Source organism: Mus musculus, chromosome 17 (genome assembly GCF_000001635.26).
Source record: "Mus musculus strain C57BL/6J chromosome 17, GRCm38.p6 C57BL/6J".
Classification (NCBI taxonomy): domain Eukaryota; kingdom Metazoa; phylum Chordata; class Mammalia; order Rodentia; family Muridae; genus Mus; species Mus musculus.
Genome location: NC_000083.6, coordinates 63,954,488 through 63,966,863, shown reverse-complemented (window position 1 = coordinate 63,966,863; position 12,376 = coordinate 63,954,488). Strand labels below are relative to the sequence as shown.

At 39.5% G+C, this 12,376-nt stretch overlaps 1 protein-coding gene across 19 annotated transcripts in view; it reads right to left on the bottom strand.

The window, feature by feature from the left end:
- Positions 1-12,376, bottom strand: part of Fer (fer (fms/fps related) protein kinase) — a 284,447-nt gene that overhangs the window by 179,656 nt on the left and 92,415 nt on the right. For 3 of the 19 annotated variants that reach the window (XR_003952087.1, NM_008000.2, XM_017317243.1), the window contains one exon: positions 9,547-9,739. The exons of 15 other annotated variants lie outside the window; for them this stretch is intronic. Coding sequence is in view for 3 of the 4 variants with exons in the window: in NM_008000.2 (NP_032026.2) it covers positions 9,547-9,675 (129 nt within the window). In the remaining variant the exon portion in view is untranslated. Of the gene's footprint in view, positions 1-9,546; positions 9,740-11,830; positions 12,169-12,376 lie in introns of those variants that run through there. One more of the 19 variants, XM_006523647.4, reaches the window with a different exon arrangement.

Genomic DNA, 12,376 nt, shown 5'->3' with positions numbered 1-12,376 from the left:
GAAACACCGAATACTCTTGTCTAGAGAAAGAGAGGGCAGGGGAGGGAGGGAGAAGAAACAGAAGTGACATCAGGTAAGGAGATGGGAGGGAAGGGGGAGCTGGGAGATACTCTTGTCCCACTCGGAGGGCCTTTCTACTTCTAGTCTGTCCCAAGAGCCTAAACACTGTCACTACCAGTTTGTCAAAGCCTTGTTGGGTGCCCTTTGTTGATACAGTGTGACCCAGGATGGCAGTCCAGAGATGCTTTCTCTCATTAAAGGCTTCTTCATTCTAAACAGGTCCATGGAGGTTTGTTTGCTCGGCTTTTCTGATGGACGTTTACAAGCTAGGATTCAGTAGCTCATCACTTAACTTTGTTCTTAAGAATCATCAGTGGTCCCTGGAACTCTCCATAGCCAATCACATTTGCATTTATTCAGACAGTAACCCATCAGTCACCATTTCACAGGCATGCATGATGCAAAAAAAGAGTTATACTCGGGGTCCTCAAAAGGCAGAAACTAAAAAGCATTAATTCATCAAACCCAGTCTTCATTTTAAAGATATCATTTGAGGACATTAGCCAAGGTTACAGACTATATTCTGCAGCTGACACTTTAAAGGATTAAAGGCCAGGCAGGATACAGAGGCATATTTATGCAATACCAGCACTAGGGACATGGGACAGGAGGGTGAAGAGTTAGAAGGCAGTCTGGAATACCTAGTGAGACCTTTTTAAAAAAAAGTTAAAAGGCCAACTGTCTCATAAGTCTTGGTTTCTGTTATTTTGATTTTTAAAACTGCTTGCTAATTGTCTTTGTGGGTGAGAAGATCCTCTTTACACTGTGTTTCTTGCAAATGGCCCACAAGGACACCATGAAGACTACTAAGTCCACACTTCCTCTTTGTAAAGGTTTAAGTTTCCAGCTTTATCAAAGTGTCTTCCAGGTGCGTTGCTCTTTAGTATTCAGGTACAGGCCAGTGACCGATAATCTTTTCACCTGTTCAGCTATCCTCCTGCTGCTTCCAACTAATAACTGGGAACATTTAGAACTTCAAGGACACAATCAAGATTTTATTCTTTAGGACAGAATCAGAAACAGTAAAACATAAAAGAAAGTCCTAAGACCATCAAACAACAAAAGCAATAAATTTTAAATAAAGAAGAGGACTGGTTTTATTTTTCACTGCTATTATCAGCTAATAACATTCAACCAAGAGATGTCGTTCAGAAAGAACTAAAATGAGGCCCCATCCCTAACCAAGAAAATATCTCCAACTGGTAACTGCTTGCAATGCAAAAATGTTTTTTCCAATAGAGTTTCACTGGGCATACAACCATAATTCAGGTCAGGCCTCATGCTCAGTAGTAGATGACCAACACAAAATGAACTTGGTGTGTCCTGTAGAATTTTTGTTTGATAATACTTGTTTTGCCTCTTTTTTTTTTTTAAACAATCTAACTGGTCTTTTTGCTTGTACATTATTGTTTCTGGTTTTGTGTTTTTATGGATGTGTGTGTGTATACACGTGTGCATGTGTGTGCATATGTCATGTGTGCTTGTTCGTATGTGTGTGTATGTATATATATATATATACACATATATATATATATATACACATATATATGTATGTATGTATGTATATGTATATTTGCTTGTTTGTTTTCTAAAGAAAGAGAGAAGGCATAGAGTTGGAAGGGTGGGGAGGTTGGAAGATCTGAGAGAGGATGAAGGAAGAGAAAATGTGAACACAATACATTGTATGAAAAATATTTTCAGTAAAACAACTGCAGCGGGGATCAGAAGACATGGCCTTAAGAAAAGAAGGAAGGAAGGACTTGGCTCTTCTCCCTCTCAGCCAGGAATAAAGCTGGTCACTCTCTGGGGCAGTACCCTATCCTGCCTGAGACCCTTGGAACTGATTCAGTACAAGAGAGGGAGAGCTCCCAAGAAGGAACAGAGAAATTGATGATGCACGTCTGAACTTCTCATGGATCCAGACATGATAGTAGATGAACTCTACTCTAACAGGCTGACTTAGGAGACTGTTAACATCAACACACACTAACTCAGCCTGCTTCCTTGGGCTTTGCAATTGTGATTACAGAGTTCCAGTAAGTAATTACAAATGTATGCTGACACTATTCAAAATGCTGAACCAACCTAAGTGTCTACCAATGAGTACATAAGGAAAATATGTATATTCACAATATAATAAATACTATTTAGCCTTAAAGAAAAAAAATCACATCTGGAGAGACAGCTCAGTGGCTAAAGCTTGCCACACACGCATGAGGAACTGACATCAGCTGCCCAACACTCAGGTGAAAACGCCTGTAATCTGCAAACTGCTAGGGAGCAGACACAGGAAAGGCCCTGGCCAACAGACCATGCAAAATTAGCAAGACGTTCAAAAGCTACAACAAGAAGGGAGGCAGGCAAGGCAGGTGACAGGTGGAAAGCACCCAATGTCAAATACACACATATTTTTCCACAAAGAATTCTCAATATTTTCTACACATCTTGTTGCTATTCCTTGAATTTACCATTCATTGTCTTTTTCAAAAGGAATTATATTGCCTGAAAAAAGTTTCCTTATTTGTTGTAAGAGCAATGCAAAGACAAAAATGATGAATGAGCTGGCCAACTCCTGAGGAACATAAGCTGTGTGCCGTCCGGTGCTCCTGACTTCTGAAGGGGGGAACTTACTATGTGTGCAGCGCAGCACAGCACAGAGGCGGCCACAGGAGCAAACAGAGATGGCAAGGTGGCACTGACACTTTACTCACTGACAAGGAATTTTACATGTTACAATATATTTTTCTTTTGATTTTTACAAACTTATAAAATAGTAAAAATAGTTCACAGCTGGTAGCTATCTACAAATGGGTCAGGTTTTGTACATGGGCCATGATACTCTACCCAGTAATATGTCTTTTCAATTATATAGACTCTGACACAGACACAGTATTAGGGATGACTAAGAAAGAAGATTTAGACATCAGACTAAGGTTTAAATTCTCAGCCTACCTTCAAGTTCCAGTCTATACAACCTTGGCCAAGGAGGCTATACTCACTCTGCACCGATCTTCTCTTGTGTGTTCTGAGAATCAAACTAGCAGTGACTTTAGGAAGGTAGAGTACTGCCAAACAAGGGTAGAGTAAGGTTCACATGGGACACACAAAGGGACTAGTAACACTCTGGGCATCCAAAAACTGGTAAATTTGATCCGTATATAAGTAACTACCATTCTACTGATGTCATAATCACAACACAAGAAAATTTTCATGAGTTAAAAATATCAATTATAACATGCAACATCTATGAATATGCCATTATTTTTCAAGGGTGCTGGGATGACAATGTTAGCAGAGTTAAACATCAAGATGAGACTATCCTACACTGTTCAAGCTGCTCCTAATCCAATGTCACTTACACTCAGAAGATGGCAGCGAGAATAAGAGCAGCCAGTGAGGCTATGAGGAAGAAACAAAGTGGTGTGCTCTGTATAGGAGGCAACGAACAGCAAGGTTTCCAGCAGCCACCAGAGGCTGAGAGAAGCAGGAACAGGTTCCCCACAGAGAGAGAAGGAAGCAATAACCTGTACAGTGCTCTGCAGCTTTGGACTTCCCCAACACTGAGGTAAGATTGTAGTAATGTGTTACGCTGTCAAGAATATTGATATAAGGTGACAAAGAAAGATCATTTCACATTTGTCATAGAAAACAATTACTGACTTTATAAAAAAAATCGCCCTTTATAACAAATCAAAAAAAAATTGGTCAAATATGACATTGTTTTCACATATTCTATACAACAAAATTAAAGTGTGTGTGTGTTTGTGTGTGTGCACAAGTAAATACATGTGCAATTTGTTTTTCACTTCCTATGCACATTTAGAAACTCATCTCAAACTGAAACAACACCTTGCCTCAAAATTTACTGCCAACTATATGTTGTAGTCAGAAAGACAGATTTCCTCAGCAGAAGTCTTGATCGTTCCAAGAAAGCATGTAGCAATATTTACCATCACTACAAGGTCACTGGGTTATCAGCCAGAGGCACAGGAGCAAGAACACTGGCTCTTTCTCTGCCTTGATGGCATCATTTTCACACAAATCGGCATGGTTTGCAGCTCTTGGATTTCAGCGTGTAATACATTCAGGAAATAAAAAGACCTTAAAGGCAAAAAGAAGGCTATGAGGTGGCTCACTATTCAGAGTACCTGCCTAATGTTTAAGGTTGGCTTCAATCCCCAGCAACAAAATGTATGTATGTATGTATGTATGTATGTATGTATGTATGTATATGTGTGTGGGTGGATGACAAGAAAGAGGGGAAGGGGGGAGGGAGGGAGGGAGAAAGGGAGGGAGGGAGGGAGGGAGGGAGGGAGGGAGGGAGGGAAAGAATATCCAACTTTCAAGCAAAAAATATGTAGTGCAATATTTGTGTATGCAGATGGGACATCACTAAAAACATGAACATTAAAAACAAGTACAGAAATTCCTAATCAATTACTCTCTCAGCTGTTGCAATGTAATCATGAAATAAAACTCCATAAAATCGCAGCAGAAAGGACCTCCTATAAGTTTCTCTACTCCAAGTTTTGATGTTATAAAACATGGAGACTGAAGGTAAAATGATGTCCTCAAAATGCTTATAGAAATGACAAATCTAACTCTCACTCCCTATCTACTGTCATCAGTTAAATTATATCCACAGAGTCAACCAATGGACAACATTAATAACTCAGTCAAAAATTTAAGTGGGAGGGGAGGTAGACATGCTTTAACTCGTATATTTGAAACATTCAGCCACAACTTTTAGTCTGTACAAAGCTATGGTTCACTTACACCTAAAATGATCTTCCATACACAACTGTAATACTGCAGGCAGCTGGGCTTCCCTGGTGCTGACTGTGTGCCAATGGCATGCACTACTTCCGTGTGCTGCACACCTTCTACATTACCTTGTTCAGGTCTTGGCAATACCCTCTCTCACAGATCAGAGAGTCAAAGATTACAGAGTGCTCAAGTAATGTCTCCAAGAACATAATAATGAGTTCTTAGAAACTGCTTCTCACAGTCAAATCTAAAATGTACTGTAAATCCAAACTTCCTTCCTAGACTTATAGGGTGACTATTTATAGAACTGAATTGATAATTTTAAAGATCAACCTCACTGCTTCAGAAGTGTACCTAGAATATATAGATACAGGGAATATTCTTCTGAGGCCTACAAAGATATTAAATAGCTAAAAGTTATATTAAACCTAGAATAGAATTTCAGATTTTAAAAATAACTTACCTTGGAACAAAGTACAACTAATTAAATACTCCATTTGGACATATCTTTTAACAGATTGTCTTCATAAAACAAACTGTAGATCCCTATCTTCTGAAATACTTGCAAGTGAGCACTGTTTGATTTTCTTATGAACTGAGATATTAGAGACTGATATGCAATTTCTTCTGCCTGTATTTTGTACCTTTCCTAACTCCCATGTTTTTAAAGTCCTCATGCTTTGAGACCAGGTAGTATTCTGGTAACAATTTTAATCAACAGGCCATCTTACTATCTTACTGTTCTCGAAACTCAGAGAATCCATCACTAGTAGCTTTTCTATATACCAAAAACATACATGCTGAGAAAGAGACCATGGAAACACTCCCACCTACAAGAGCCTCAAAAAAAAATCTAGAAATAAACCTAAACAAGGATTTGAAAAAAAGTATATAATAAAAAAATCAAATTTCTGAATAAAAAGATTGAAGATAACAGAAGAAGAAAGCGGGGAGGGATCTCCAATGGTCATGGACCAGTACAATTAATATTGTGAAAATGGCCATCCTACCAAAAGCAACTTATAGATTCAATAAAACTCTAATCACAATAATATGCTTTATAGAAAAAAGAAAAGAAATCCCTAAATTCATATAGAAGCACAGAAGACCCCAGATAGCCAGAACAGTACTGAACAAAAAGGTCACTTCTGGAGAGATTAGCGCACCAGGTTTCATGCTACACTGCACAGTTACAATAATAAAATCAGCATGGTTCTGTCACACAAATACACAAGTACATCAGTGGAATAAAACAGACCCAAGCACAAGTATAAGTGCAGCCATCTTGAACAGCTACTGTGGTAGTCTGAATAGGGTTGACTCCCATAGTCTCCTATATATTTAAATGCTTAATCATGAGAGAGTGGCACTATTAGAGAATCACTGGAAAGACTGGAAGGTGTGGCCTATTGGAGAGGGGTGGTCTTGTTGGAGGAAGTATGTCACGGGGAGTCTGGGCTTTGGGGATTCCAAAGCCCACACCAGGCCAACTTGCTCTGCTCAGCTATTTCTCCAGCACCACATTGCCATGACTGTTATAACTCCCCGCTGAAATAACAGACTAAGCTTCTCAAACAGTAAGCAAGCCCCAATTAAATATGATCCTGTGTAAGAGTTGCCTTGGTCACAGTGTCTATACACAACAGTGACTAAGGCAGTAACAAATGAGGAGGAGGAGGAAGGAGGAGGAGGAGGACGCAGAGGAGGAGAAAGAGAAGCAGAAGCAGGAGGAGGAGGTGAAGGCAAAGAAAGAGAAGGAGGAGGAGGAGGAAGAGGAGGAGGAGGAAGAGGCAGCAACGGCATCGGAGAAACCACTGCCAGACACAGCCCATTGTTTGATGAATGAAGATGAATGAGCAGAAGTTTAAAACATTTAATCTACAGGAAAGTTTACAATCACTGCAAAAGGATATTACAGGAAGCATTAAAGGACTACTTTCAATATTGTGTTATGGAGAATAAGAAAGAGTTGGCATTCTTCTCTTTAAAAAGCCACTGAAAACCAATGACACTGACGTAGAAAGAAAAGCAGACGACCAGCAATAACAGCCTAAGGTGCTGTGTTTCCACAGGAAAACTACACTGGAGTAGTCCCACTTCCCAGAGTAGCTCTGACTAAAGGAACAACTCCTTCCTAAAATTAGATCTTGTCAGCTATTGTGTGCTCTGTGCTAATTTAAAAAAATAGCTGGATACATCATAAAAGCAACATCAAAGAGTAAAAACCAAAGCCACAATCTTTCTCTAAAAAGAAGGTAAACTGTGACTCTATGGGGATGCAAGGCCCTACGATCAGTCCAGGAGCTAAGTCAGTTCAGACCCTCCTTGTGCTAGTAAAGAAAGACTAAGGAAGACAATGGGGAATGTTCAAAAGGGTACTCATGGTCCTACCATGTGCCCAAACTCTGACTAAACTCATGCCAGAATCAGCTAATAAACACAGATAAAACATTGTGGCTATGCATGAAATTTCGGAGAAGAAATCCAGTATGTATCTACTTTGTTGAGCTGTTGGAAGATTTCATCTCAGTGCACTTCTATGCTAAATATCTTGCTGAGGATAGTGGTTGAAAACTATTAACCTAACAATCATTACCCTACTTTCTCTATTAAAAAACACAAGGTAGTAAAATGCTAATTTTTTAAATTTCTACTTTGTATTTTAAATGTATTAAAACAGATACAAAAGAAAATGAAAAAAAACGCAGTTTCACAAAATAAATGACAAAAAATTATATTTTAAAACCAATTCAACATATGAAGAACAAAATGGAAATTTAAAATATCAAAGATAAAAGAATATACAAAAATGAGGAGAAGAGCAAGCGCTATCTTGAAAGCTAAAGAGTGAGCTGATCATGCCATCAGCTCTTTAGGATGTCAACATCTGGAAAGTCAGAGATGATGACTACATGATGAAAAGTCTATGTACATGACAATTTCAAAGGAGTTTATTATCCTCTAATGTTTTTATGAATATGCAAATTGAGATCCATAAAATCCACACACTCAGTGATGACCTGTAAATTAATGAATAGTATTACCTAATGACATGACAATTAATTAGAATATGGTAACCCAAATATTCCACCGAGAAACATTAAGGCAGTAACTGTGTATCTGTTTCCATTCTTTTCAAAGAGAAGAAAAACAATAGGCAGTGACTTGATCACTGAACATCCCATTCTTATTACAAAGCCAGAACTTGTTTTTCCTAACATAGAAAAATGTGGACAAAACCAGCCTAATATATCAGAGCCTTAATTAGAAAATGCAGGCAGTTAAGTTTGAACTAAACAAAATGTTCATAAAACTCTTAAAGGACTCAGCAGATAGTCTCTGGATGGCCTTCCCTTCAGTCTCTAGTCTACACTTTATATCCGTATTTGTTCCTGTGAGGATTTTGTTCTCCTTCTAAGAAGGACCGAAGTACCCACACTTTGGTCTTCTTCTTCTTCTTAAGCTTCATGTTGTCTGTGAATTGTATCTTGGTTATTTGGTTTTGGGCTAATATCCACTTTTCAGTGAGTGCATACCATGTGTGTGTGCTGTCCCACCTGGGCATTCATGCCATATACAGTTACCAAACCCAGACACTATTGTGGATGCCAAGAAGTGCATGCTGAAAGGAGCTTGATATGGCTGTCTCCTGAGAGGCCCTGCCAGAGTATTACAAATACAGAGGCGGATGTTCATAGCCAACCATTGAACTGAGTGTGGGGTCCCCAATAGAGGAGTTAGAGAAAGGACTGAAGGAGCTGAAAGGGTTTGCAACCCCACAAGAAGAACAACAGTATCAACCAACCAGACCCCTAAGAGCTTCCAGGGACTAAGCCATCAACAAAGGAGTACACATGGCTCCAGCTGCATAAGTTGTCAGGCACCAATGGGAGGAGATGTCCTTGGTCCTAAGAAGGCTCGATAGTTGCCCCAGTGTAGGGAAACTGAGGGCAGGGAAGTGGGAGTTGGTGGGTGGGTGGAGGAACACCCTCATAGAAGCAGGGGAAAGGAGGATGGGATGGGGGTTTCTGGGGTGGAAGACCGGAAAGAGGATGACATTTGAAATGTAAATAAAGAAAATATCCAAGAAGAAGAAGAAGAAAGAACTCAGCAGATGTGGCGCAGGGCACTCTCCCTATCTGCCACAGGATGATTTGCTATATGGTAAAAGATTAACGGCTAGTGTATCTCAAATTACTAAATTAAACTGTAAGTATTAATTTATATATATATATAAAAGACAACAACACTGAGCTACACAGTCACATAACATATCGTGAAAACTCAGTTATCGTCGCTAATTATCTAATACGTTTGTTCATGATGAAGATTACTCTCCTTTAGTAATGGGAATTGAAAACAAGAAGTTTAAATTGAGCTCGGTAGGCAGTAAAGACTGAAACGTAGAAAACAGAGGTGTGAACACCATTACGAATTTTAAACTGAATTGTGTTTCTGCACACAGTGCAGTCTCTTTTACCTTCGCATGGGTTAAAAAGTCAATTTACACTCAAATCTAAGAGGCAAATAGAAAAACAAATTAAGGGAGTAATGAAGATTAGCACTCCCAGCCCCGTCTCCTTGGCTGAGTGTCTGAGTAATAGTGCTCAAAAAGGGGGTAAAAAAAACAGCCAAGAAACATAATCAGGATCAGGTGATTGCAAGGACTAGAGGACAATGTCCAGGTCTGGCGCAGGGCTGGAGCCACCTTCCCCTTACCTTGTATCTCAGGATCTCTGATGAGGAAGGTCCAGGGCTCAATGGTATAGAACATTTTTTAGAGAACTGGGGGTCAGACTCAGGCTCCAGCACACCCTCACAGTGGGGACACTCCATACTCTTATCCATCTCAAATCTTAACTAGTGCTAACAGTATGCACGCAGAAGTCAGTGTGTCCACAGATCTTCCTGTCTGAGACAAAAGCAAGACAGAAAAGGCATGGGCCCTGATCTCCCATTTCACAGTGTCTCCTTCTGTTGGCAAGGCACTATACCAATCAGCTCTGGATGGAAGGAAACATGCAGCCAACAAATGTTGGGGGTTTTTTGTTTTCTTTCATTTTCTTTGGATGGAAGCCTACGTACATTAAATAAAGACCCATTATTTAAGACACAAACTTTATTCTTATGATTTGAATAAAATAACTTATTTTCTTCCTCTACAACATATACAGGTCTTCCAACTGAATAGGTAGGTCCATTTCAAAGTCCCCAGAAGCTTGCCAAACTGCCAAGTGTGTCTGGAAACAAACCTTCATGGACAGCTGGGCAAGGAAGCTCAGCTTTCAATCACCTTCTGCAGTTTTCTATTATGGAAGTATAACTCTCTAACACCTCCTAACTCTTCTAATCAAAAGTAAAGGGATAAACTATGTTCAGACCATCACTAATGTCTCATCAGATTTCAAATTTGCTTACGGTGAGAATATACTGAACCTGTTAGTACACGGTTTGGGATGTTGGGATATTCGAAGCCATGAAGCATTGGCTGTACAGAAGACTCTTTCTTGTTCAATATTCAATTCCAATGTGTGGTGACTGGATTGTAAAAGCACTGCATACAACAATTAGAGACCACACCGTGTTCTTGAAGCACATGCAGGGCACTCTTCTTTGTGGTGTGTGTGTGTGTGTGTGTGTGTGTGTGTGTGTGTGTCCTCACTAGCTGCATGCTTATAATCCCATTGCTTCTGCCAGGAGAGCACTAAGCTTCCACGTGTGCATCACCACCCTTGGCCAGAACAAGGCTTTAAGTGGAATAAAGTTCTTAAGTCTCCATGGAAACAAAGCAGAAAAAAATATATATAAAGGCAATGAAGAAAGATCTTGGTTTGAAAACTTAGTGAGACTACAATTCTGACATAAACATTTCTCCTTTAAATTTTCCTCCTCTTTACAATTTAACATACTTGAAAGAACTAAGGCCAGGCCTGGTGGCACCTGCTGGCAATCCTGCCATTTGGTTGGAGTGGAGGAAATGTGAGTCCAAGACCAGCATGTGTCACCTTGTGACATCCTACATCAATCAAAGTAGAGTTTCCATTCTGTGCAATTCCACTACTTGACTGTGTGCCCAGTTTTTCACTTTACTGGACATAAAAACCACTCATGTTTACATCAGGCCTATCACAAACTTCTCAGTTTGTACTCCAGTGGTGATTGGCGTACATAAAGTTTCATAAAGTTTTCCATTAATAAATAACAGTAGGAAGCGGGATAGAAAGCTTCTTATGACCTAGCACTGTCCTGGCTATGAGCGTCCTTCCATTGAATCCTCCCATTGGTCCTGGGACACTGCTTCTACTTCCTATCTGAGTTTACAGATGCTCAAGCTGTGGCACACAGAGGTTAGTAAATTCCCATGGCCACATCCTCATATTGAGTCCCTCTCATTGTCCCTGGGACACTGCTTCTACTTCCTATCTGAGTTTACAAATGCTGGGTCAGGACTGAAATCCAAAGCACTCTAGGACATTTCTGTAACTGTCCTTCTCAGGTCAGGTCCCTTACCCAAAGCACTGCTCCTAGAAGGAAGCCTGCAGATACTCTCAGTTGACTGATTCTCTGCTGCTAAGTGACGATGAACTCAGGAACAGCACTGATGGTTCTTGATTTCCTTTGTTGGTCTCACATTTTTCTAGCTCATTTTAAACAAGTAAATGTGACTTCTAGATCTGAATAAATTTACTGACATTTTCCTATCTTTGTTGCTTACTTACAGCTTGGTTCTATTTATTCATTTATTCTTTCAGTATTCAGTAAGGATTTACTAGGTGCCAGCCACTCACCAAGGCTCACAAAAATCACAAAATTTTAAATCTGGAAGCAATCTTGGAGATAAAAATAAATGAAAATTAATATTTGCATCCAGAAGTATAAATCTAGAGCAGCTATATTTGATGCTTAGTTTACTCCCAGAAGTAAGCTAGATCTGGCATTTCCTTTTGCATCATGTCTGCCTTCAGTTTTGTTTTCTATAAGCATAAGTATAGAAATCACCTACATTGCTAAGCAGACCGTCCGTCTTTCAGATCATGTATAGACAGTAATCATATGAATGATACACTGGTTCCCAGTTGCTAAAACAAAGGCCATAGAGTTAATGAGTTAGACATCTATGATTTCACATCTCTGAAGGTTAAGCATTGTTTCCTTCTAAACCTAAACAAGTTTGGGGGCCATGCTAGAAGTGTATTTCCCAATCCAATGGTAAGTTAACACACTATAGCCTTCAATAAATATTCCTGTCAACCTCTTTTCTAAAACCCAAGTAGACTGCTCTCTGGATACTGTAGTCTTTGCAGAGACTCTGGAAATAGGCATGATTCTGTTGCTTGAAAATGCCCCCTTTCCCTTAGAAAAATATTTTATATAAATATCCAATGATTCTTTCTTACCAAGAATTCTAATAGCCCGTCCAAAATTTTAAAAACCTATTTAATTACTGAGTCTACATAGTAAATCCTATACACGGCAGAGCAAATGGCAGTAAATAAAATGACAGTGTCTGTCTTCTCAAATCTGGGCATAAATAGGTATTATGGGGAAG